This window comes from Drosophila gunungcola, unplaced genomic scaffold (genome assembly GCF_025200985.1).
Source record: "Drosophila gunungcola strain Sukarami unplaced genomic scaffold, Dgunungcola_SK_2 000140F, whole genome shotgun sequence".
Taxonomy (NCBI): Eukaryota; Metazoa; Arthropoda; class Insecta; order Diptera; family Drosophilidae; genus Drosophila; species Drosophila gunungcola.
The window spans coordinates 1,969-27,078 of record NW_026453301.1 but is presented as its reverse complement, the minus strand read 5'-3'; the positions used below and the strand labels follow the sequence as shown (position 1 = coordinate 27,078).

The window sequence follows — 25,110 nt, the reverse complement described above, 5'->3', positions numbered from 1 at the left end:
GAAGTTCATATACCCTTGCAGCTATTGCAAGAATTAAACATTTTTGAAAACATTAAAATTATGATTTACTTTTGTATATGTTTAAAAACATTGAAGCTATGATGATTTGCAGCTCAATTATTTGATAGTTATTTTATATATTTTTATTATTTCTAAGGGAGCTATATGATATAGACGTCCGATTTTGATAAAATTTAAACCATAATTCTGAAATATTTAACCATTGCTATATGTCGAAGAACTAAACAAAAAATTAAAAAACAGAAAAGTTATAATTTTTTTCATTTATTTTTCCGATTGTTCCTATGAGAGCTATATGATATAGTCGTCCGACTTTGATGAAATTTAATCCGTAAATCGGAAATATTTAACCATTACTAAATGTCGAAGAACTAAACAAAAAATTGAAAAACAGCAAAGTTATAATTTTTTTCATTTATATTTTCGATTGTTCCTATGGGAGCTATATGCTATAGTCGTCCGATTTTGATGAAATTTAAACCGTAAATCGGAAGTATTTAACCATTACTAAATGTCGAAGAACTAAACAAAAAATTGAAAAACAGCAAAGTTATAATTTTTTTTCATTTATTTTTCCGATTGTTCCGATGGGAGCTATATGCTATAGTCGTCCGATCCGGCTCGTTCCGACTTATATACTACCTGCAATAGAAAGACAACTTTTGGGAAAGTTTCATGCAGATAGCTTTAAAACTGAGAGACTAGTTTGCATATAAACGGACGGACAGACGGACAGACAGACGGACAGACGGACATGGCTAGATCGACTCTACTAGTGATGCTGATCAAGAATATATATACTTTATAGGGTCGGAAACGTCTCCTTCACTGCGTTGCAAACTTCTGACTGAAATTATAATACCCTCTGCAAGGGTATAAAAATAACATTTGTATAGATATAATATAATTCCATTAATCATACTCTTGTTGGTTTTCCCTAATAAATAAGAAATCGAATATTTGTCAGAGCAAAGACCTACGAGACCCCATAGGTAGTTTACATAACCCAAGATATCCTATATGGATCTGATCTTGAAACCCATCGAAGATCACGAATAAAACTGCCACTGAAAGGACACTAATCACATTCCATTCACCGAAGAAGGACATCCCGCTGGTCGCAGAATAAATTCAGCTGGAGATCAGCCCGAGATCGGTAATCCGTAATCCCATTCCTCAGGAGACACACAAAAAATATATTAGTATATCTGGACGACCCCCTGTCGTTGCGCTTGACCAGGGAAATGGATTTGTTGGTTTTTCCTTCACTTTTTTATGACCTCCGATGGAAACCCACCAAAAACGTTGGGCAAACACTCTTGTCTCACTTTTTACGACACTCTTCCCACTTTTTTGTGGACATTTCGCTGCGGTCAATGTTTTTGCATATAATTCTCAGCGCAATGCGATCACAAACGTGGATGGGGGGGCATTGAAGAGAAATTAATGTGAAATTGAAAAAAAAAGGTAGAGAAGGGAAAATGCATTGCGAAACGGGAAAGGTGACATGCAAAATGTGCTGGGAAATGAGGCGCAGCTCATAAACTAGCCGGCAAACATTGTTTTGATGACACTCAGGGGCAGTCAGCCACCCCAAGTCCCTTGTCACTGATTCACTGTTTCACTATTTCACTATTTCACTATTTCACTATTTCACTATTTCACCATTTCAGCATTTCACCATTTCCGTATTTAAATTTTCGCAATCCATGTCAGTCTGTGACGAATCCCGGGTCCGATTCGATGCACTTAATTGGCCTGGCCAGGAATCGCAGGCATATATTTGACGAGGGCAGAGGGAGAAAGTAGAAAGTGAGGCGAAATTTATGCGCCATAAATGTCGATCAGATGCGATGATGATCTGATCTGAAAGTTATGGCCTTAGTTATGTATTCATGACGAAAAAGGGTTTCACGCGGTTGTAGGTGCTAACCATCCGCTCTGCTGGATCTTCTCAATGAACTCTCAGATCGAAGATAAAAACCCAAAACGCTTCTGTGAATGAAGACAGGGTTTTACGACCACTCTAATTTGTTGTGGTTTCTTAAAGACGCCAGTCGCATGCCAGTTTCTCTACGATGATCTGTTTGGAAAGATATAAACCGTTCAAGAGTCCAGTTTAAAGCGATTATACGAAGGTATGTCGGATTGTAGTGCAACTAATTTTTATCTGGGCTATCTGTTATTGAACAGCCCACAAATTTGTTCTAAGGATTGTATTTTAAAATACCAGAACATCGTAAATACCTTAAGCCCATCAGGAAATTTCTGCTTTTCAAAATGATCTGATCTCTTACAGATCAATCAATATTTTTTAGAAAACAGGAATTCTCGGTGCGAGATCTTTAAATCAAAATAAATGATCCTAACTAAAAGATCACTGAATCTCGAATCGTATAACAAGGATCTTAAGTGAGTACGCTCATTCACACTCAATTGGTGGCGATCGCTTTTGGCCGGCAAAGTTGCCTTCCCTGGAAGGGCGTGTCAGTTGGTCGCTCGCCCGATCTTTATCTCAAGTGTCGCCCAGTTGGTTACCAAAAGGGTTCAAGCTATATTCATCTAGGTATTCGTTTATGAACGGGGTGCTATGTTCCATGGGGCTGCGGAATTATTCAGATGTGGGCGCTGACAGGCGACGCTGGTTGAAATTTATGCGCCTCCAGCTCATCCACAATTGCTCGGCGTTTGCGGCCATATGTCGTTCCGCTTGTTGGCCCGAACTTTATCCTTGGGTTTTAATTTAATTTACATAAATTTCATTGCTGGCTGGGCGCCGAGAAATTAAAAGAAAAACGGTTACACATCCTGAACTTTCCAAAGAATGCGCAATTGCCGCGGCTGTAACTTCTTGAGAGCCCAACTTCTATGCTAATTACGCATGCGGCCCACTGTCCAGTACACAGCGAATCCAAAAAAGCAATACATTTGTATTTTCTTATACATATCTTTTAAAAAATAAAAAATATATGTTAGAGAATACTAATAATATTGTAATTAAGACTGTAAAAATTATCAAGTGATTATTTTTTTTTTAACATTTTCTAAATTTGTCTGTTTTATATTAAAATTAATATTTACAAATTTACCAAAGTTCTTTTACATTTGTAGGCATTTCTCTATATCATTTTTTATTAAATGGCACTTTTTTATATAAAGATGAAACTTAAAATTGTATTCTTTCGTTGAATGTATGACTAATTGCTAAATATTCTTTTTACATTTTATTTCAGTGTACAATTGCAGCACGTGCCGAAGGTGGAAGTACCATAAATGTGGATATGTAAATGCAAATGCGAGGCGAAGGGTGCGACAATAACTGTAATTAAACGCGACCATTGTTGCGGTCACTCTACCAGCATGTCCTTAAGCCATTCCTCCCCCCTCCCTTCTCCCTCCGCCACCCCCATTTGTCCAAGGACACGTGGTCAGCGTTTGTTTTGTTGAATGCCCACACACTCGCACCGTCCAAAATACAGGGGAAAACGTTTTAGATTAGCACCGATAGCGGGTAAAACGTAAACCCAAACGCAAAAGTTGGGCGTTGACTGTCCACTCAATGCAATTAGGCCTGTACAGAGAATGCTCTATATAATCAACGGCACCGGCAGCTGCTGTCCGGCGGCAAAGATGATCTATGGATCGGGGCTGGATTAGATTGGATTGGAGGCTGTTGACCAAAACAGCAAATAATAGCCAATTAATCGATTGTTAGGCAATCCAGAGCAATTTGTTTGTCGCCCTGATTCTATCTAGAATTAGTGAGGCAATGATAGGACCATAGACTTGAAGAAGAGATCATAATGGTATCACTGTTACAGATTTTAGATACTAAAAATTCTAACAAAATAACGTACAGATAGAATTATTATTAGAAATAAGAACAGTTCTATAGATTATAATGGAAGTAATATCATGAAAAGATTGCCTTCTTAAATTATCAGACATTTTAGTAAGAAATTCCCGGGGTTTTCACTACTATTCTTAAATGATTTTTATTGGTATCTGATCTCCCCGCAAAAACTCTCATTAAATTCATATAAATAAATTCGCATTGCACATTTGTTACATGGCTTAAGAACTTTTGACAGCAATTAGCAAATGATCTGAGCCCACAGCTGCTTTCTCCTCATTCTTGGGATCCGATGGGTTATATAAATGATCTATGATCGAATTTCTCCTCAACTCGGACGCCGTCTTGCCAAAAAAATAAAAAAACTAACGTGACTTGAGCGTTTTATCAACGCTTCATTTGCCACTTTTCGCTTTCTTTGTGCGAATCCACAAAAAAATGCACCCAAAAATGGGAAAAATGCTTTGTTTGTCTAGCGAAGAAAGGAAAAACAAACCCTCGACAAAAGCAAGTTTAGCAAGGGGTTTGTGTGGTCGATTCACACACCCAAAAATATCTCTCTTTTTTTGTGTATTTTTCGACACATTTTGCGCGTTGGCTTTGTTTTTTTTTTTAATTTCCAATGTAAGAAAAATCGTTTTTGTTGCGCCCTTTTGTGTGCGGCTTTTCAACAGTTTTCATTATCGCTTTTCGCCGTTTTCCCGAGGAAAACCCTTGGCAGCTCATTAGGCGAGCGCAGTTTAATTTGTCATGGTGGCTAAATCAATTCAGGCTCCTCATTAACGGCTAACGAATGAGTTTTGGGCAGATTTGGTAAACTTTTAATGATATTTTTTAAAATGTTCAGTTAATTATATATTAGCTTTGAGACACTTACCAGACAAAGTTCATATTTAATGGAGCAGCAAGAAAGGAATGATATTCTTAATTGGGTGCTATCTTATCAAATTTATCACTAAACTTTATATGTATTGTTATATTGTACGTATATAATTTTTGTTGCATAGATTTTGGCTTGTAGTGTTTATTTATCAAAAAATACTGCTGTACGTTTGTGATTAAAATCCAGCCTTTTAGACTCTGTTCACCATTAAAGACCTATATAGACTTATACTCTTAGCACTTAATATATATTTTTGCTAAGTCCCTATGCAATTCCTGGACATGACTCCCTGTCAAAATCTCTCAAAAACCCAGAGGCACACGTCACTTGGCAAGTTAAATGGCAAACTAGTCGTTGACAGCTTTTTCTGGCTTAGTTTCATTCTGGCTGCGTTTATTTTTGGTGGTCGATCCTTTATCGTCCGGTTGGGTCACGTGCGCCCAATCATAGGGATATGGCGTATGTGGCATACGGCGGAATTAGGCTCGGGGCAATGACGAGTTAAGTGCCCGCGCCGCTTTTAATAGCACATAAATTAACATAAGCGACGGCGGCCTTTGTTTTGCCAATGACGTTGCACGGCATTCGCATTCAAATGCCACCAAACCCACTTTTCCCGGGGTGGTGGTGGTGGTGGTGGTGTACTTCGGCACCACTCTGCACCACTCGGCACCCACTGCGGTTTTTGTTTGCCCATCAGATAGAAATCTGCATTACCCACCCCTCGTACTCTCCATTTCGCCACCCCATTCCACTGTGCAGCTTAGCGCCGAAAGTTGCTTTCGTTACCCCACCTCTGATATGCGAAAAAACGAGAGGGGAAATGGAAAAGCAAAGGCAAGAATGAGATGGCTGCGCGGCGGACTTGAGTGGCCTGCACAGTGGGTCACGCAGACCAGGAAGTGGTAAATAAGTTCAAAAACAAGTCAAGCTCTGTGAAAAAATAAGCATGAAAGCTTGAAAAAATTATATTTTTTTTCTCACTAATTTCGTTACTTTCTAAAAACTTATTTTGGTAAGTCGTTTTTTACCAAAGGTTGAAATATTATTAAATTTAGTTTCAAACCGAGTGTACTGAAAAATTAGTAAGTTTTTATGTATACAAAAAAATGTATAGAAAAAAGATTTTTTATTAGACAGAGATAAAAATTAGTTATTTTTTTTATAAAACTTTGAAATTAAAACAGCTATAGTGTAAAAATAACAATCGTGCACAAAATTGGCCTGAAAAAAGATTTATCTGCCCACTGTGCAGTCGTGCACGCAATGCAATAGCAAACGAGTAAAGCGAAAAAAATGAATAAATAAATAAAAGTGCTTTAGCTTCATTAGGCGATTAGCGCGACTCAGAGGAATGATGATCCTGTTGGCGGGACCCGGTTTCGAGATTCCGATTCCGATTCCGGTCGCTCTTTCACCCCCACCTTTTGCTTTCTGCTATTGCTTTCTGCTATTGCTTTCTGCTATTGCTTTCTGCTTTTGCTTTTGGTGTGCTCTGCTTTTTCCCTGCTTTGCTGCTTTTGCTCACTTAATGCGCGCCTGCGCAGCAAGTCAAGTGCGAATCGTGTCAATCAGGACGAGTTCCCAGTTCGGGATCGAAAACCAGGACGAATTACGAAGGACGATGGACGACGGACCGTTAAAAAATGTGTCGCCCGGCCACGCCCCCTCCCCTTTATCCTTGATGTACATTTTGTACATATATTTTTTTTTTTTGACAAACTGACAGGCAAATGTCAGCGATTTACAAAACGTTTAAGCTTCCCGCTTTTTGTCCACTTCACTGCTCATGAAACAACAAACACACGGGCCACGGGTTTTCCGAATTTCCCTCCACTCCACTCGACTCGAAAACTCGCTCATATTTGTTTTTCATAAGCCGAGCAGAGCAACAGCCACTGGAAAAAATGTAAATTTTCACCCAAATAGAAGAGGGACGACGGCACGCGTGTAATCGCCCGGAAGCGTTTCATTCGCATTCGCATTCCCATTTTTTACTTATATTGTTTTGTCGCCCGTACAAGTCACCCCCTTTTTGTGGAGCGTGCAACGTTCCACGAGCAACTTGCAATGTGCCACCAGCAACATGGCAACATTGCAACATCGCAGATGCATTGTAATCATTTTCGTTTTTCGTTTTCGTTTTTTAATACTATACTTTACATGGGGTGGCTTACTCCAGCCCAAAAAAAGCTTGCAGTTGCATCATTAGTTGCCTGCTAAATTTGCATGACTTGTGTTGCCTTTTGACCTGCGGCAACAGACGGGGCACGTGGCACACAAAAGTCTAGTATGTGGCATATGGCACTGTATACTGTATACTGTATACTGTATACGGCATACGGCCAACTGTCACTCCGATCCGCCGGAACTGCGCCGTCATCCGCCGATCGCTCATTCTGCATTCTGCATTCTGCCCACTCATCATTACACGTCCAAAAAAATTGGAAAGTTGTAAGCCCGATATAGGCATATATCGTACATAGTGTTGAAAATGTCTTCGTTCAGAAACCGATTTTTAAGCACCTATCATAACGCCTGTAAAAAGTTTTGATTACATTTTCTGCTTAGATACATCATAATTCTCATTTTTATGATGGATACAAAAATTAATATCAATTTTTAGGGGGCATGAGATACATTTTGGATGGTGTCATATTCCAAGGCCTAAATTTATTTAGCCAAGTGTGTTTTAGATATGGCCCTATTTAAAAAAATTACCCAAGCCTTATTAAACTTGATTTCAAAGTGTAAGCTGTACTTTTCCTACAATTCAATTCAAAATTGTAATTTTTATACCCTTCCTAAGGGGTTTTATATAGCTAGAATAGAAACAATCAAAAAATTCTGCGTAAAATCGACATAGCTCCATTGTTTTTATAAATATACACTTAAATATCAATTTTGTCGTTTTATAGAATATGTTATTTAAATTTTATAATTGCTGCAAGGGTATATAAAAGTTTTCTTCCTTTCTGGTTTTTAATTATTTGCTGTCCGAAAATCGGAATTTCTCCCCGTGCAGCGCATTTTGACTTTCACACTTTGCGAATTGCCCACTTCACCCGATCCGATGCGATTCCGATCGCTAAGCTAATTAACAGACTTGCAAAAATTCATTCCACTGCCGTTGCGATCCGTTTTTTTTTTTTCCATTTCATTCGCCAGCGGCAACAAAATGTTGCAAGTTGCAACCCTTTCGCTTCAGTTTCTATTTGGCTGTTGTTGTGCCTCACTTTTTTTCATTTTCGTCGCCGCTGTACGGGGATTGCAGTGGAAAATTTGTTTATCATTAACAGATTGCAGAAGCTCACGTTGGAAAATGAATTATATTTATGCGGCAACCACCCTTGCCGGGATTTAAATATTAAATATATGCCACACGCGGCGAGCGGGGATTTCAATTTGGATGCCCATTGTTTGCATAATATTTGGCAATTATTGGAACACACTCACTGACAGTTCGGGGATCGTGGCCCGGTAGTGGAGTATCCTGCCAGGATATGGATGGCACCGTGGTACAGGGGACTTCTAAGCCGGCTTACCAGCTTTTTAGCGGGGGTTCTGGGCTCTGAGCTCTGGGCTCTGGAAAACCTTCAGTGTGGTTTTCCTTCTTTTTTGTTTTCATTTTTGTTTTTGGGGAGAGTCCTTGCAGCTTGCCATCGCAAAAGAAAGTTTCTTGCCCCGGGGCCAGTGCGAAAATTTGGTGGCATAGTGACTTCGAGCCGAGGCAGGGGCGTTAGGGGGTTAAGGGTTCCCTCGAAAATCCTTAAATTTCGCCCGCGGCGCTGGCAGCGTCTTGTTTGACAATCAACAACAACAAAACGAGTACGAAAATCCGCGAATGCATTGGCATCTGGCGAAATCGGTTCCTGCCCCCGAGAGCCTGAGGTCCCTGAATCCTCAATCCTCAATTCTGAATTCTGAATTCGGAATTCTTAATTCAGAAGTCTGAATCCTTTTCAGCCAGCCGCAGCACTTCCTTTTTTTCTGCGGCCAGCTGTTGATTAACTAACTGCATAATGAAGGAGTGCAAACAAAAAATAAAAAAGGAGCAGAGGCTGAACCCGACAGAAATCTGGTTTTATTATTGTACTTATGTTTACTAAAGTGGGCAGGAGTAGGATGTTGTGAGAGGTACCATCATACCTCAATATCAAACTAATCAAACTAATAGTCATAATGGATCAAGATGCTATAAGTATTTATCAAATAATTTAATTGAATACTATTTATTTCTATCGATTGTAATGTCTTGGGCTGACTACTTGTGAACTACTGTGGTAATTTCTTTGACAACTTAGCTGAAGATCTTCCCCGGATATTAACCCTTTTCCTCGGTGTGCCATGTCAGCTGTGACCAGTGTTTCCACGCCCCCATAACTGCTGCCCATTCGATATTCGGTGAGCATTTGTTTTTTATCACTTTTACAAGCAATTAATTAAATTTTTATCGATTAACCAAGTGACACGCAACTGGAAAGTAGTTAAAAACGGTGGCCAAGACGGAAACGGGCCAAGAAATGTAAATTCTTTGGGCCCATGAGCCAAGTTCGGGAATAAGAAAAGGGTTTGCATGGGGCACAAAGGGGTGTGACCAATGTCGACGACATTAGGAAATTGGTCTAACGATGCGGGTGAGCACAGCTGGCCAAGTCGAGCGGAGCAAGTGCACCCAGCAGGGTATCCGGAAACCTAGAAACCCAGAAAAACAGAAACCAAGCAACAGCCAGCCCCATGTGAACAATAAAAATAATTCAATTATCTATCGCATCGCAGGCTAAATGGTCTACAAATTAGGGACAAGCCCACAGAAATGTGCGATGCGATGACAGGTTGCACAGGATCGGGGGATTAAGCGGGTTCCTTCCGCAACAGTCGGGATCCGAAGGAAAAGGTTTAGGGATAGGTATATAGCCATACCTACAGAACACCGCACTCAAATCGAATTACGGTGCCAAAAGAGTGTGCGAGGGCGTCAAAGTGTTAACAAGTGTCATGTGCCCAAGGATCAGAGATGGCCAAATCTGGAACCGGAAAAATAGCTAGATTTTATTTTTCCAAAACTAGAAATTGAATACGCAATTGAGATCTAATAATATAAATACAACTCTGCGCTTTTCAACTATCTATTATCTATAAACTTGAAATATAAAAATATAAATACAACTCTTTGCTGTTCAACTATCTATTAGCTATAAACTTAAAGTTCTCTTTATTTTATCATTTAACATATGAGTAGTTCTGTGCATTTACTTTAAATAGTATATAACACCCATCCTCTTTTTTCATAAGCTTATTTTAAGCTCATATTTTTTTCCTTGCTAATATATTTTTAATATGTGCAAAATGATTTTTGGTTGGATTACTTAAAGCTTTAAAGTTGGCAGACAATGGGCAGCAAACGGGGGATGATTTGGTTTCAGTGACTTTGAAAGAGTTATTTGCTTAAAAATATATCTTTCAAATGGGTTTGGATTATGATACTTTTTTTAATAAAATAGCCACTTGAGCAGCACAGATGAGGATGTGGATAGGAAACGAGGTCCTGGCTCTAGCCCATCCTCTCTTTTTCCGCCCATATCCATGGAAACAAGAGAGTTGGCCAGCTGTTGTCTGTATTTGTATCTGTATCTGTATCCTGACTCCGACTCCTCCTTTTACTCGTGATCCCGATCCTGATCCTGGATCCTGGGGCGTGCCATTGTACCTGTCAGGTATTCAAGCAACCTGTATCGCCGTTGTTTGTTTTGGTCGCCTGAAAAAGCAAAGCAAATCGCTTGGTCAAGCAACTGTGTAAATACATTTATGCGCAGGTCAAAATGCAACCGGCACGAGCTTGGATATTACGTACTATAGATGACGAAGGTGACCGCAGATGTTTCATATTCATGACGTTGATCCTAATGAAAACAACAATATCTGGCAGGCCTACGAATAGTGCGGGAATATTTTACTTTTAAAAGTAAATTGTTGGCAACAATATTCGCCTTAAAGCCTATATATTAAGCTTAGATTTTTTAATATATGTTCTGAAGTTTCTTCAAATAATAATTTAATTTAATTTGTTAGCAACTGATAAATTTATAATTCCCCATTGTATTTCTTTGGCATTAAAACAAAAAAGATAATTAAAATATTTAAATTGCATAGATTGAAATACTAAAATAATATAATGTAATCATAAAATAGCAAAAGTTTTTATCTTTCTAATACGAAAGCTGAAATATATATATATACATATATTATATATAAAGAACCACACCCCAATTCCTCCAGTTCGACATAAATAAAAACTTCTCACAATAGCTTTTGATTTTACTGCATTTATTTTTGGAAAAAATAGTTGTATAGTTAACTTAAAATAGTAATAAATATTTGTTTTAAAATTAAATAATGGAAAAAAAAGTTGTGTATACAAAAACTACATAACAGCAGTGTCTAAAAAAAAAGGTTGATATAAATAATTGGTTTAGATAGTGATGAACTTAGGCTAGGTAACTATGTACAGTAATTGTTTATGGTTTAGTTTTTGACTTAGGAACTAGTTAAGCGTCATAGTTAAGCGTTTTTTCCCCCGTTTGTCAGCGTTGCTCGCTCTCTCTCTCTCTCTCTCTCTCTTTCTCTCTGCCTCTGTCTCACTCCTTCTTTTTTTTGTGGCTTTCTTATGGATTTCTTATTTTTTTCAGACATATATAGATGAGGGCAGGGCCAATCCCACCTCGAAGTAGTTCCGCTCGTCGACCTTGTAGCGCTTTATGGGCGACTCCTTGGCGATGACCTCCTTGCGGCCCCGCTTCAAAGCCTTCACCGGCGTCTCCAGGCAGAAGGTGTTGTCGCAGATGGCTGCTCCACCAGATGATGCTGGGTGGGGGCCAGTCACCATCGGCGTGGCCAGTTGGATGAGCAAGTTGTGCGGTAGTTTGCTCATTGGAGAGGCCGGCTCGGGCGTGGCCATCATGGGCTGCAGTGGGACCAGGCCGAAGCTCAGGTCCGAGGCCGGATCGTCGCCGGCTGCGTAGGATGGCGACAGGACCTCCTGCGGGCAGTTCGACTCCATTTGCTGCTTCACCAGGGTGCGCCTGCGCAGATTGAAGGTAGATCTTCTGGCCTTCTTCTTGCTGCTCACATCCGCCTTGCAGGCGGAGTCCAGAATGGCATCGATGAGGCGATCCAGTGTCTGATCTCCCATTTGCGTGGAGGCGGGCTGCGGAGTGCTGGGCCGTGCTCCCATTTTGGTGGCTGTCTCCACTTCTACTTCCTTTTCCGGCTCTGGTTCCTGCTCCACTTCCGGTTCCAGGGTGGCCACGAAATCGTCGTCCAGCCGTCGCTGCTTCAGCTGGGTGACCCCGTTGATGTAGCGTGGCTGACCCAGGAAGGGATCCAGTGGGGCCAGACCGCGCAGCGCCAAGTGCTGACCACTGGGCAGGGCCAACCCATTGGGGGAGTAGTCCTCGGCGAAGCGTGGCAGGGTGGTGGCATACCGCACACTCTGCACCCGCTGGGGCGCCTGGCTCCGGCTGGCCACCGCCTCCGGGGTGACATTGCGGATGTCGCTGAGCGGCGCCAGCACCAGCGGACTGTTGCGTAGCCGTGACACCATGGGCACTGGCGTGGAGGTGTAGTCGGGCACATTCTCCTTGTTGGCAATGGTGGCCCTCCGCTGGCGACGCTGCCGCCGGTGGAGTCGCCTCTGATTCGGATCCTGCTGATCCTGCACCGGAATCTCGTTCAGCCGCTGCGCCGATGCCGTCCACTTGAGCATGTTGTATAGTCGTTCGTTCGTCGATGGTGGGCACAAAAAAAAAGGTTAGATCTAGATCTCTAGATAGACTCTGCTAGTCCTCTGCTCTCGACCGCTCTCGCTGACAAACTGAAGCGGTACGGGGAGCGGGCTGCGTTTTATACCCGCTCGCCGTCCAGGGGTTAATGGCTAGGGGTTACGGGGCTAGGGGTTGTTGCGCAAGAGGCACCCCGACGGGCAGAAGGACACTCGCTCTCTCCCCAGCACTCTCTCTCTCTCTCTCTCTCCCTCTCTGTTTCTCTCTCTTGGCCAGGAGTTTCCTCTCTTCATCCTCGAGATATATCTGTGGCCTCAAAGTATCTCCAGATCGCAAGGAATCCCAAGCAACAAGCTATGGAATAGCATAGGCTTTACTTAGGCTTAGAACTATTATCAAATTGACATATTATCTTGGGAGCATAATAATATGAAATTTAAAAAAAATGCTTACCACATTTTAGATCCTTTAAATTACTTAGCATATCTTAAAAAAAAATAGTTACTTATTTCTTAAGATTTTATGTATCTTAAACTTATAAAAATTGATGCTACTTCTTTAATATTAAACCGAAGTTTTAAATCTCATCTAAATGGTCAATAATAAAACTTGAATTTGCCTATCCCATGCTCAGAATTTATTTAAATTTAGTATGGATCTATGCTACTTTATTAACCTGTAATGTTAAATAAAATTATACTATCAGAGCAGCATTTAATTTTAATGCGTGGCCAATATACTAGTTAAAACCATTCAAATATTGTATGTATATGTTTCAAGATTTTTTTTTATTTAAAGAAATAGATAGTGAAGTGATTATTTGTTACGTATTTTAGTGCCTTTAGCTGCTATTATGTTTATTTACAGTAATACAAATAGTTATAGTATGTCAGTTATTTTATTTTTGATCATCGTCATAAGATTTGTGACTTGTGAAAATCATATCTTATTACTAAATGATTTGATACTAATTATGAGCACTGTCTTCTGTGTGATCCTTTCCCACAGTTCGCAGTCCTCGCCGGGAATCGCCTACAACTTGATCCACGCCACTCATCCACAGCAGCACCACACGAAAACGACATTTAGATGTCTATCGGCCAGCGCTTGGTTATTAAATTTGCTTTCATTCCCCTCAAGGAAGTCCGCTTCCTTTTTCCCTCTTTTCCCTTTTTGGCCCTGTTCTCCCCCTCATTTGAATGGACATTTTGGGACAGCAACAGGCTGGAAAACGGAAAAAGCAGGAGGAACGAAGCCCAGGTTGCTGGCCAGGCTAATTAGCTCATGCCAAGTCCGACTTCCTGGCCGACAGCTCCTCGTCATTTTAGCCACTTGTCGTTGTCTGGTATCAGTATTAATTGCGGCTCTTTAGCGGCCGCAAATGCAATTCATATACACTCGGCGGTTTTTAATTGAAAATGTTTGCCACTTCCGGAAGGAAGCATTAGAAAAACGTTACAAACTCTGGGAAAAGTCCTGCGCAATGCGTCAGTTGTTCACGTACCGGGTGTAAAGTTTGTGTTTATAATGTTCATTATCAAATTATCAAGTTCCTAATGGGTTTCATTCGAATTGACAATCTTAAATTTGTATATAATATATATGACTAACCTAAAGATGTCTTATAGAGAAAGATCTGACTACTTTGAAATGAAAAGAAAACGGTTCCCAACCATCCGTTTTAGTGATCTAGTTTTCGAAACGTAAGCCGCAGCCTTTGAATATGAATTTGAAATATGGAACCAATAAGCAGATATACTTTTGATGCCAAGATCAATGATAACTGCCCACATATGTGGTCCTTGACCGGCTGTAGATGAAGTGATCCCCGAGATGGCTGAGTGATCTTCAAGTGATCATCGACCAGCGAGCCTAAGTGATGTTCAAGTGATCGGAGCTCGTCTTTTTCCCGCTTGGCGGCTATCTTGGTGATCTGATCTCGTTTCGGATATGCTACTTTTCCTCAATGGTGCATACCCATGCAATCCCTTCTGCAAGTAATCTCTTCATTTGCGATCTTTCGATTGCTAAAAGATTTTCGCTAACGGGGATCGTATATTTCGCACGTTATCCTTTCGATTTTGTTTTTTTTTTTTTTTTTTTTGCGGTGAAAGTTGTTTGGTTTTGTACGCTTTCTTTGCGACTATCTTTCGATCGGCCTTTGTCCTCGATCGGGATACAAAGAAAAGGGTGCAGGGGTTAGTTAATTGATTGCCTCGTTCCATCCACCGAAATGGCGAATTTCTCAACTTTTCAACTCTTTTTCCTGCGTTTACCTTACGTTTGCGAAATTCGCTCCGCTTTTGCTTACTTTTTACCTCGTTTTCCTTCGATTTGCCCTCGTTATGTCCCCGAATCCTTCGATTCCTTTTTGTGGCATTGAGTTATCGCTGTTTACATAGCCGTACAAAAGGATTAAATGGGTTTTTGAGAGAGTTTGCAGAGCAAAGAAAGGATATCGGCATGTTGATTAATATGATTTAACGAGCATCCTGCTAAACAAGGCGTATCCCGATTTGTCTTCGCCTGTAATTTTCAGACAAAATTACCATAATCCTCGCATTTTCTGCGGTTTACAAGGGACAGAAAGGACAAACAAAAAAATAATACACAAATGGATCAAGAACTACACGAAAACCACTCAAATTCAATTTGAGTTTTCAGCATTTCGTGTGCGACGATTTTACGCTTAATTAACGAGCCCAAGGACCCTGGCTCAAGGACCAGCCCGAAGTCACGATCCAGTCCCGATCGCTGTATGCAAATTGCCCTTTGCATTTTTTACCACTCTCCCGTCCCTTTCTCCCCCTGCTGTTGCCCTCTCGCTCGCTCGCACACGTGTTTGAGGGAGAGCGCGTCGCCAAGGGGCACTTGACTTTCACTCTCACTCTTTCAGGATCCTGAAAACCAGAGGTCCCGAGTTCCTGAACCGGAGAGCCCAAGGGATTTGCATGCTCAATGGCCTGTGGCTAAAGACTCGCCACTTTGGCGCATAAACTTTGCAAATCCCGCTAGAGATGCCCACATACCCATTTACTAGCTAGGTCTTAAAGGGTTGACGAATTTTGTTAAGAAAAAATTTTACAATGATCGACACACATTAAAATTTCGTTTTCTTACCGGTTACAACTAGTTTTATAACGACTTTGGTGGCTTATTTTTAATAAATAAATAACTTTAAAAGTGCTAAAAGATTTTTTTTAAGAATATATTACCATCCATAACATTTAAGAAACTTATAAAAACAAGAGTTTACAAATATCGACAAAGATAAATTTTAAGAATACAATTACAATCTTATGTCTTGTTTTCATAAAATCGAAATCTTTATTGCAAACGTTTAAAATAGTTTTCCTGCAAATATTATACATGACTGTATAAAAACACAGTTTGTAATATAGTACACCTATGAAAAACATATGTACTATATATACTTTACTACCATATTACCATTTTGCACTTTATTTTACCCATTTGAATTGGATTGTTTTAATATTATATATTTTTTTTAATATTAGTTAGCTATTTTGTATGTGTAGAGTGAACCCAGCTACCTTTAACCCTTTGAAGTGCAGAATTTAGCCAACTGATCTTCTCCGATTGCATCGATCCCTAGTTCCCTCCCTTTCCATCGCCTTTGCATATATGCTTACATGCAGATCGGGCACTTTTATAGGATTTTATAGATAGGGCTGCTTTATTGTTGCTGCCTGTGATTAATGCGCCCGTGTTCGCATTGTTTGCGAAATTTATCGATATTTGATTTGCTGCGCGCCGCCGCCTAGAATGTGATTTGAAAATGCTCAAAGTGTATCAAATGCTTGTCGCGCGGCTTTGTTTGCGTTTTGCATAATGAAGGGAAAGTGTTTGGGAAAGGGGAACAATTCAAATGGAGTTGGAAGTAGGGAAAGTGCCAGTTCGCGACTTCATTAACGCATTGCGAAAAAAAAATGTTTGTGGGGGGGACTTTTACGATTCTAAGCGGAACCCACAAAAAAGTGAAACCATTAAATCATAAATGAGCTGAAATGATTAATTGATTTCATAACTTTTTACGCTGGCATTTTTTTGGTTAAGAGCAGGGGGAATGAAATGACTGGTAGAATATAAAGGATAAATGGCCAAATGGCAATGGCAATGGCAATAGCAATAACGGGCCCCTGGCAAATATCATGTTTATGCTCATAACTTTCAAACTCAAAAGTCGACCAACTGTCAACTGTCAAATACGAGACAATTTCGCAAACGAATCCTGGCCACTTGGGGTGGGGGATGCTCTCCATAAGGACGACGACTCAGCCTCGAGTTGTGACCCTGAAAAAATAAAGGAGAGGCTGCACAAACTGGAACACACGAAAGGACACCCAAAGGATGCGTCTGAGGCAGACGTCGCAAGACAATGGATGCCGTAATGAAGAGCAGATACAGATACAGATACAGATACACATACACATACAAATGCATGTACAGATACAGATACAGATACAGATAGAAGATCCCGATACACAGATACAGATACGCAACGGGAGATGTCTGCAGCATCCAACAAGCAAAAAGTAAATTACAACAAAGGGACGGACGCTCAAGGAAAGGATGCGAAGTGGGCAAAAAAAATATATATATATATCTGCAGAAATCAGAGGGACGGGGCTGAAATTATTGCAAATAATTTAGAGCACATATTGCAGGGATCCGGAATATAAAAAAGGATCCGACGGCCGATCCCTTTTCGGTTTGTTCGTTTGTCATTTGCCCGCAGCGAAATTCAGCAAGGACTCGCAGGAGCCAGCCCAAGAAGTTGTTCTCCCAGCCCCTCGAACATAAATTTGCAACAATTAAAAACAAAGTTAATTAAAATTTATGTGCGACAGATTCGGCTGCACACTCAAGGAAAAGAAAGTGCGGATCGGGCCCATCCTTTTGCCTAATTGCTGGGTGTGTCCTGCGAAACGGGGAGGCATTCTACGCTTCAACTGTCCACTTAAAAAAGAGAGAGTGGGTATACCCAAAATGGCATAAAGAAAATCGCAAATTAAGATGCTGCATGGCCATACATAAAAAATGGGTGGATCAGGAGGCGATGACCATCGATGACCAGCGATGACCACCAATGACCATTTGTTGACCCGTAAGACGAACAAAAGATTTCACTAGGGTACTGGTCAGATAAATGGTCAGATTTTTGCACAATAGTTATTTTTATCACCTTGTTTTCTAGGAATTGCAGAACTGAGATTTACAACTATTTCAAAAGCTTTTGAAAACTATACTCCAATCAAAATTCAATGATCAGTTGCAAATTTACTGCAAAAAAATTAAATAAGAAAGATAATAAATAATAAAATAAAGTATATTTTAAAAACAGCTTATTTTCTATATTTGTATTTATTCCAAAACAAGGCAAAAAAAAGTTCAAGTATAGAATGTCATAACTTATTGTGATTTTATTAAAATTGAAATAAATTGGAATTCATACCTAAAAATTTAATTTTTTTTTGAAGGTTATATTTTTGCAAAAATTGGTCTAAAATTTAATTTTTTATAAAGGTTATAAAGCGAAATCAACCAGGGATTGTTAACTTAAATAACTCAGCTATTTAAAACAGTTGCTGTTTTGGCTTTTTCTTTTTGTATTTATGTTGTTGCATTAAAAAACCATAAAATGCAAATTTTTAATGTTTTTACACTTTATTTTGCATTGAAAAATACCTATGGTATTTAATAATTTTAATTTAAGAGGCTTATTCGCATTCATGGTAAGCTTATGGAATGTTTAAACTTAGGAAACGCAGTGAAAAATCGACTTTTAGTAAAAGGAGAAGTTGGAAAATCAGGCCATGTAATAAAACTACTTATTTATTGGCGTGAAGCAACTTTGTCAAAGTAAAATCCAAGCTGCCGCCCGCTGCTTTCGAATCCTTTGGTGGATTCCGATCGGGCGGCGCCTGCTTTGCATGGCAACCGCAATTGGCGCCTCCGGCTTTACGATCCAGAAGGACTACAGTCCTTGGGCTATAGTTTACTGCTCCGGTTGCGATCGGCCCAGTTCGAATTGGCGCATCCTTTGTGCGCCTCACGAGCTCTCGACGAAGACAAAGGGCGGCCTGTCGGTTTCTTGATGCGCTGCCGATGCGTAGCAGATTTATTGGCCCCTGGCTTTGTTTGATCGGACTCCGACTCAGACTCCGACTTCGACTCGTCCTTGTCACGTTCCACACGCTGCGAGGATGTGAGGCTGAGGCTGAGGCTGAGGCTTAGAAACCTGGACTAAGGAGCGTGAAAGTGCCGAATGTCCGGCAGCCGGACCCAAACAAAGGATCAAGGACCGAGATGAGCCAATTTCAATTTCAATTTCAATTCCCGTTCCGATTCCTTGCGCAAAAATTACCCAAAACGTCTCTAAATTAGAGCAACTGTCTTGGGCGGCTCTAGTGTGGTGCGCCGAGTGGTTCGGTGGTTGGAGGGCCCACTGTGGATTGCAGCTGCAGCGTCCATCCGTCGTCCTTCCATCTTCGTGGCTACCGGACTTATCGCCTATTATCCTTTTTTCCTGGAGCCGAATGCCAGGAGGAGCTCTTGAAAGGCTTTCTCTAAATCCAAATCGATTCAGGGCAGCACCGAAAAGTGCCGATGTGCGGACCTATTTAATTCGAAATTGGCTGACATTCCTCTAGACTTTCTGGTATATAAATCTTTTCTAGACTGATTTCTGCTACACTGATAAACAAAAAAGGAATATTATTTAACAATTTAATTTTTAAATTGTATATTAAATCATATTATTAATATAGTGAATATAATGTGTAAAGTTTAAGATTTAAGTTTAATATGATTTAAATATAAGGTAACTGTTCTGCCACCACAAGATTTTAGTTCCAAAAAAAAAAAACAAATGAGCTTTTAAAAAAAATATTAATATTGTAATTAAAAAAAAAAAAAACTAAAAAATGAAATGGATAACAAGCAAAGCAAAAAACTATTGTTACTTTTTGCAAGAATACTTTCAACATTTTAATTATTTTAAAGGAACTTTCAATTAATCAATATGTATGTATACAGTGTTACTCAGCTTTCCTAAAAATTAGCTTAAATACTTCGAACTATAATATTTTAATTCTAATAATTTAATACAACCTTCGGTTGTAAAATAATATCTTTAGAGTAAAAAGAACTCATATTCATATTGAAATCCCTGAATAAAGCCTATTATCTTAAGTATTTAAAGACTTTACTCAGACATCTCAAGTTTCCTGCTACCTTAGCCTTTCATTCACCTTTAATTCCATTTGGCACTGACCATTCATAGTTTATTAAATACAAATTATGCAATCAGAGGGAACAGGGGAAAGTCAGGACCCTCTCTTCGCGCATCCTTGGCCTCGGCGCATTATTAGCCCTGCAATATTCGTCGATATGGAAATCTCTCTGCCACCTTGATTGACAATCCCCCTGATCCCAATGATCCGAGCCCGATCTGCCAGATCCTCGTAAGCGAGGGACGGACAAAGGAGGGAATTCATAAAAAAAGGAAACATTTCCCACGTAACCCAAGATGTCTGGAGAAAAAAAAAAAAAAAACGTCGCTCCCCCAGGAGAAAGCAATGTTGTTGCAACCATAGCTAACAAGCCTGTAATTACTCGGCAAAGATTGTTGCCCATGTAACACCTTAATGGACTTTGTGTCAGGAGCTCGAGGCTCACAGTCACAATTCGTCAGTCAGTTTTTTTTTTTTTTACCTTACCCGCCCCAGGAAACCCAGATAAATTTGCATAAAAAATTCCAAAATACCCGAGAATTGAAAAATGAAAAATGAAAATCCGTGACCGTGTCAGGGTGAATCCTTTCGATGATATTTTGACATGACATCGTGGAAATATTTATTTGTCATCGCCTTGACAAAGGGATTAGGCGCAATCATATTTTACGGACATGGAAATCCGTGTTTTGCCGTTTTGCTCACGGAATTAGCATAGGTCCAAGCTGGAGGAAATATTTTGACACCCAGTCCCGTGAAGGAACACACAAAGACAGTTCAATTATGAGCTCAAAGGGTTAAAGGGTTGTGGACTTGTGGACTTGTGGTTGGGGTTGGGGTTTTTCGACCAGCGTTAGCAGGCTTACATGGCCCGAGCAAACAAAACATACAAAGCAAATCGGGACTAAGTCGCTTAGGCAATGTCGCTGCAGGATGTGTTAAGATCCGAGCCGATGCGATCCCCTGACATCTGCTCCTCGCAGCCCTTTCTTATCGCCAGTGCCACATCGCTGGGCCACTGGTCTCCTAAATGCAGCAATTAACTTAAAGACTGCCTCAAGATATCCCGAGGTGCGCAGAAGGAGGAGCGGGTCACTCAAGCGCGGAGTTTAAAGTCAGTCTCTACCATAAGTAGTTGCACTTCCGACAATTACTGTACAGTACAGTAAGGACCCGAAGACTGCACGTTACCGGGTTGATTCCACTCCTTGGCTCCTGTGGGGGAGTAATCGTAGTCGAAATGATTGCGGTCAACTTGCGTTTTTGCTTCTCAGGGTCATAGCTCGCTAAGCATGCTCAGTGCTTTGGGAACCCTCTCATGGGAGTTTCTTTCTTGGCTTTGATCGGTTTAGCATGGGGTGTGTGTTGTCTTTATAAAATAATATTGCATTTAATCCTTAAGATGTTCGAGATTTCTAGAAGTTTATACAGATTCTTAGTTAGTTTAAGCTGCTTGAAACTGCAATTTAATCTTAGATTGATTTGGTGTATGTATTATATACATATGTATATATAACATAACCCACAATATGATCAAGGATCTTAAAGTTTATTACCAAACTATAGTACTTAATGTACATTAAATTGTCTTTTAGTTTCTATAATTGGGTATCTATTTTGATATTTCATTAAAAGTGAAGAAATCATATGTATATCCCTTATTATAAAAAAATAACGATACCTTGCGTTTGTTAATTTGTTTTAAACTAAAAATTGATATTTGAATGTAGACATGTACACATACCTTCCTTACTATAATATATATATTTATTAATAATAAAGTACACATTCGTCGTTAGTTTAAGCTCTTTTCCCAAATCAACTAAACCCGTTTTATAGAATTCATAGCTGAATTATTATTCATATTTTAAGACATATTTGGCATGTTCATAATTTTTATCGTCACAGTGATCATAATTTAAGTGGTGCAATCACAAGGACATGCAAATCATGCATGTTATCCTTATTGAGTGTCCGGCGAACAAAGCCAGGCTTAAAAAGCAAGTAAGTACGGCCGGGGGAACAGCTCTATAAAACTAAGTAAACATTACGATGGCAAACATACCCAAAGTGCCACCCCATGCAATCGAAATTAAGAAATTACAATGCGGTGGGACAAAACGTCGCATGGCCAATTAAAGTATGCATTCGTTTTAGGCCTATAAAAATAGTTCAAACAACTTGCATGAAGCGATAAGCAAATACCAATAAAAGGACATCGGTGCCCCGGCAGCAGAGGTGTGGGATGATACGGAGCGTCATCTGGCTGATCGGTTCGTGTTGGACAATTTAATGCAATTAGTGCGATATGCGATGGTCAGTGTTTCGGGTCGGTATCAGTATTCTCTACTTCATATCGGTAATTACATAATTACAGCGCGTGTCGCTGGAATCGAAGGGATGCATCGACAAACTATATATCCATCCACCCTCTCTTCGCGAGAAGGTGGCCCATTGGCACATGTCATATGCCGCGGCATTCCGATTCCGATTTCACTCGGCTGATTAATGATATTATGTAATCCCATTAGGGGCATTTCGGCCTCGGGGCAGTTCAGTGAAAACAAAAAAAAAAAAAAAAAAAAACAGAACGAACTGAAAATGCTTGTGAAATGCAATCAACCGCAATAATCGCGAAAAGCGTAAATCGAAAATCGCAGACATCGAAAGCAAAACATTAGGCGCCTAATGCGACTAAGCCAGAAATGGGAGGTATTTGGAAAATTTGGAAGGCCCCAGAAAACCAGACAACCAGAAATCCAGACCAACGACCTACTTCAATGACGATGTGTTAATTTCGTTTGATTGACATCTGTCGGGGCTATACGATCACGATCCTTGTTCCCATTCCGGCAGATTCTTCCTTAAAAAAAGGAAATGTCCCATCTCTTGACTTGTCATGTAAATCTCAAGGATGTTGTTGCGGCTGCCCAGGCATGACGCTACATATTCTCGGCTTTTCGGGGACTGTGTTTTTGGGGAAGGACCTTGTCACAGGACATTGTCCCGATTGAGCTGTCAGCGGATGACGGGACACAAAATCACAATCAAAAATCCCAAAACAGCAGATAAACAACTTTTTGCAGCCCGAACTTGAAACAGATACTTATATTTTACAAACATTCGTGAAACAAGGACATCTTCTAGGAGAACTTTCTCCAGCTGACAGATGCAAACTTGGCCAGCAAATAGACAAGAAAAAAACAAAAAGAGCAAAATGCGCAGGGCGCTAGGATTGTAATTTAAGACACTGCCATTCATGACGTTTAAATTTCGCAAATTGTCAAAATTATTGCATTCGATATGCAGCGAACAAAACGAAAGGGAAAATTGTGCAATGAAGCCGACAACATTTTGCATGCCTTGCTGTTAACCCTTGGGCGAGGAGGTCCTATAATCGCTCGGAAAATGCCACCCATCCCCGCCCCTTTTGCGAACTTCTTGAGGAGTGTGTGAAAAATTGATAGACTTGTCATTCGGTCTTCGCCGGCGGGGTGGTTTTCCCTTCGCCCTTCGCCCTTCGCCCGTCGTCCGCCTTCTCATAAAGTTGCATAAATGTCAGCCGACTGTCATGACAACCTCTTGTAAACGCCCCATAATTTTTATTATTAATGGACTCGGCCTGCCATAATCGATGATCGGGTATATCTTATATCTGCCATCGATTTGCCATGCCGAAAAGAGTTGGGTATAAGGGTTCTTCAGATTGGCTGCAGTCGATTGATTAATAAAAACGCTGAGTTCTATGGTGTTTCTTACCGAAGCCCTGCAAAAAGTTTGTCTTATGAGCTAATGCCACATAATAAATATGCACGTTCCTTTTATAAATGGTAGCCTCTTTTTATTGGTATTTTATATTTTACATTTATATAAAAGCCTAAATCCACTTAATTTATTTTCGTTCTATTCAGTCTTTCAAATGAAAATAATTCCTACTAGATGTTCCATTCATAAATTCATTTTCCATTGTTTTAAATTTGCAAAAAAAAATATTATTCCTCTGAATTTGAATTTTAAAACTATTTTTCTTAAATTATGGATTGAAAAATGGATTGAAAAATGCGGAGGGTAAACAAAGTTGAGTAAATTAAGTAAATACAAAAACCAGTTGCGTAGAGTGTAGAGTTAGATTGGAACAGTACCAGTACACATGCTTCCAAATAGCCTAGTTTCAAACCAACCACCCGTGTAGATTAAATGTAGAATTTTAATTAATGTTCATCAACACTAGAGGTCGCTCTTGCTTGACTGGAAAAAAATGTTTCCAAAACAACCAATATTTAAGGACGTCAGATGCAGAAGACAGTCTCTCTATTAGCGCACATTGTCCGTCGATATAGACGTATAGCCATAAGACTGACTTTTGTAAAGCTGCCGACCTATACTACTAATCCACAATCGATTTAGATAAATAAATCAATATGAATATTAACTGGGAACGCCATTTCGATTGGGAATTTAATGACGAATTCACCGAGGTATGACATTCCATCTTGTGGCCATTACTTCTCAGCGTTTTGATATAAAAACTGAATTTTAAAGTTTTTTTTTGGGGTTTTGGAGACTTGTCAAAAACAACAAAATCCTAAACAGTCCTTTTGTTGTAACTTGGCCAAAATTAGACGTATAGCCATAGAGTGACTGTTTTGTAAAGCTGGCGACCTATTCTACCCATCCACATTCGGTTTAGATAAATAAATTTTGTTTTGGTGCAAAAACAGATTTTTAAAAATCAATTTTTTGAAGAAATTAATTTTATGACCAATTTTTGAATTTTTGATAAGGGTGGGGGTCATCATTTTTTTGAAAATTTGAAAATATGAAAAAAATTTTAACTGGGAACGCCATTCGATTGGGAATTTAATGACGAATTCACCGAGGTATGACATTCCATCTTGTGGCCATTACTTCTCAGCGTTTTGATATAAAAACTGAATTTTAAAGTTTTTTTTTGGGGTTTTGGAGACTTGTCAAAAAACAACAAAATCCTAAACAGTCCTTTTGTTGTAACTTGGCCAAAATTAGACGTATAGCCATAAGAGTGACTGTTTTGTAAAGCTGGCGACCTATTCTACCCATCCACATTCGGTTTAGATAAATAAATTTTGTTTTGGTGCAAAAACAGATTTTTAAAAATCAATTTTTTGAAGAAATTAATTTTATGACCAATTTTTGAATTTTTGATAAGGGTGGGGGTCATCATTTTTTTGAAAATTTGAAAATATGAAAAAAATTTTAACTGGGAACGCCATTCGATTGGGAATTTAATGACGAATTCACCGAGGTATGACATTCCATCTTGTGGCCATTACTTCT

General features: G+C 39.7%; 1 protein-coding gene across 1 annotated transcript; it reads right to left on the bottom strand.

The window, feature by feature from the left end:
• Positions 1-11,094: 11,094 nt before the first annotated feature.
• On the bottom strand, positions 11,095-12,617 carry LOC128265609 (uncharacterized). Its single transcript, XM_053001771.1, has one exon. The coding sequence runs from the start codon at positions 12,520-12,522 to the stop codon at positions 11,443-11,445; it is 1,080 nt and encodes a 359-aa protein (XP_052857731.1). The 5' UTR covers positions 12,523-12,617; the 3' UTR covers positions 11,095-11,442.
• Positions 12,618-25,110: the final 12,493 nt, after the last annotated feature.

Coding starts and splice junctions, on each gene's coding strand:
- LOC128265609 (XM_053001771.1), bottom strand. CDS start 12,522: ATGCTCAAGTGGACGGCATCGGCGCAGCGGCTGAACGAGATTCCGGTG.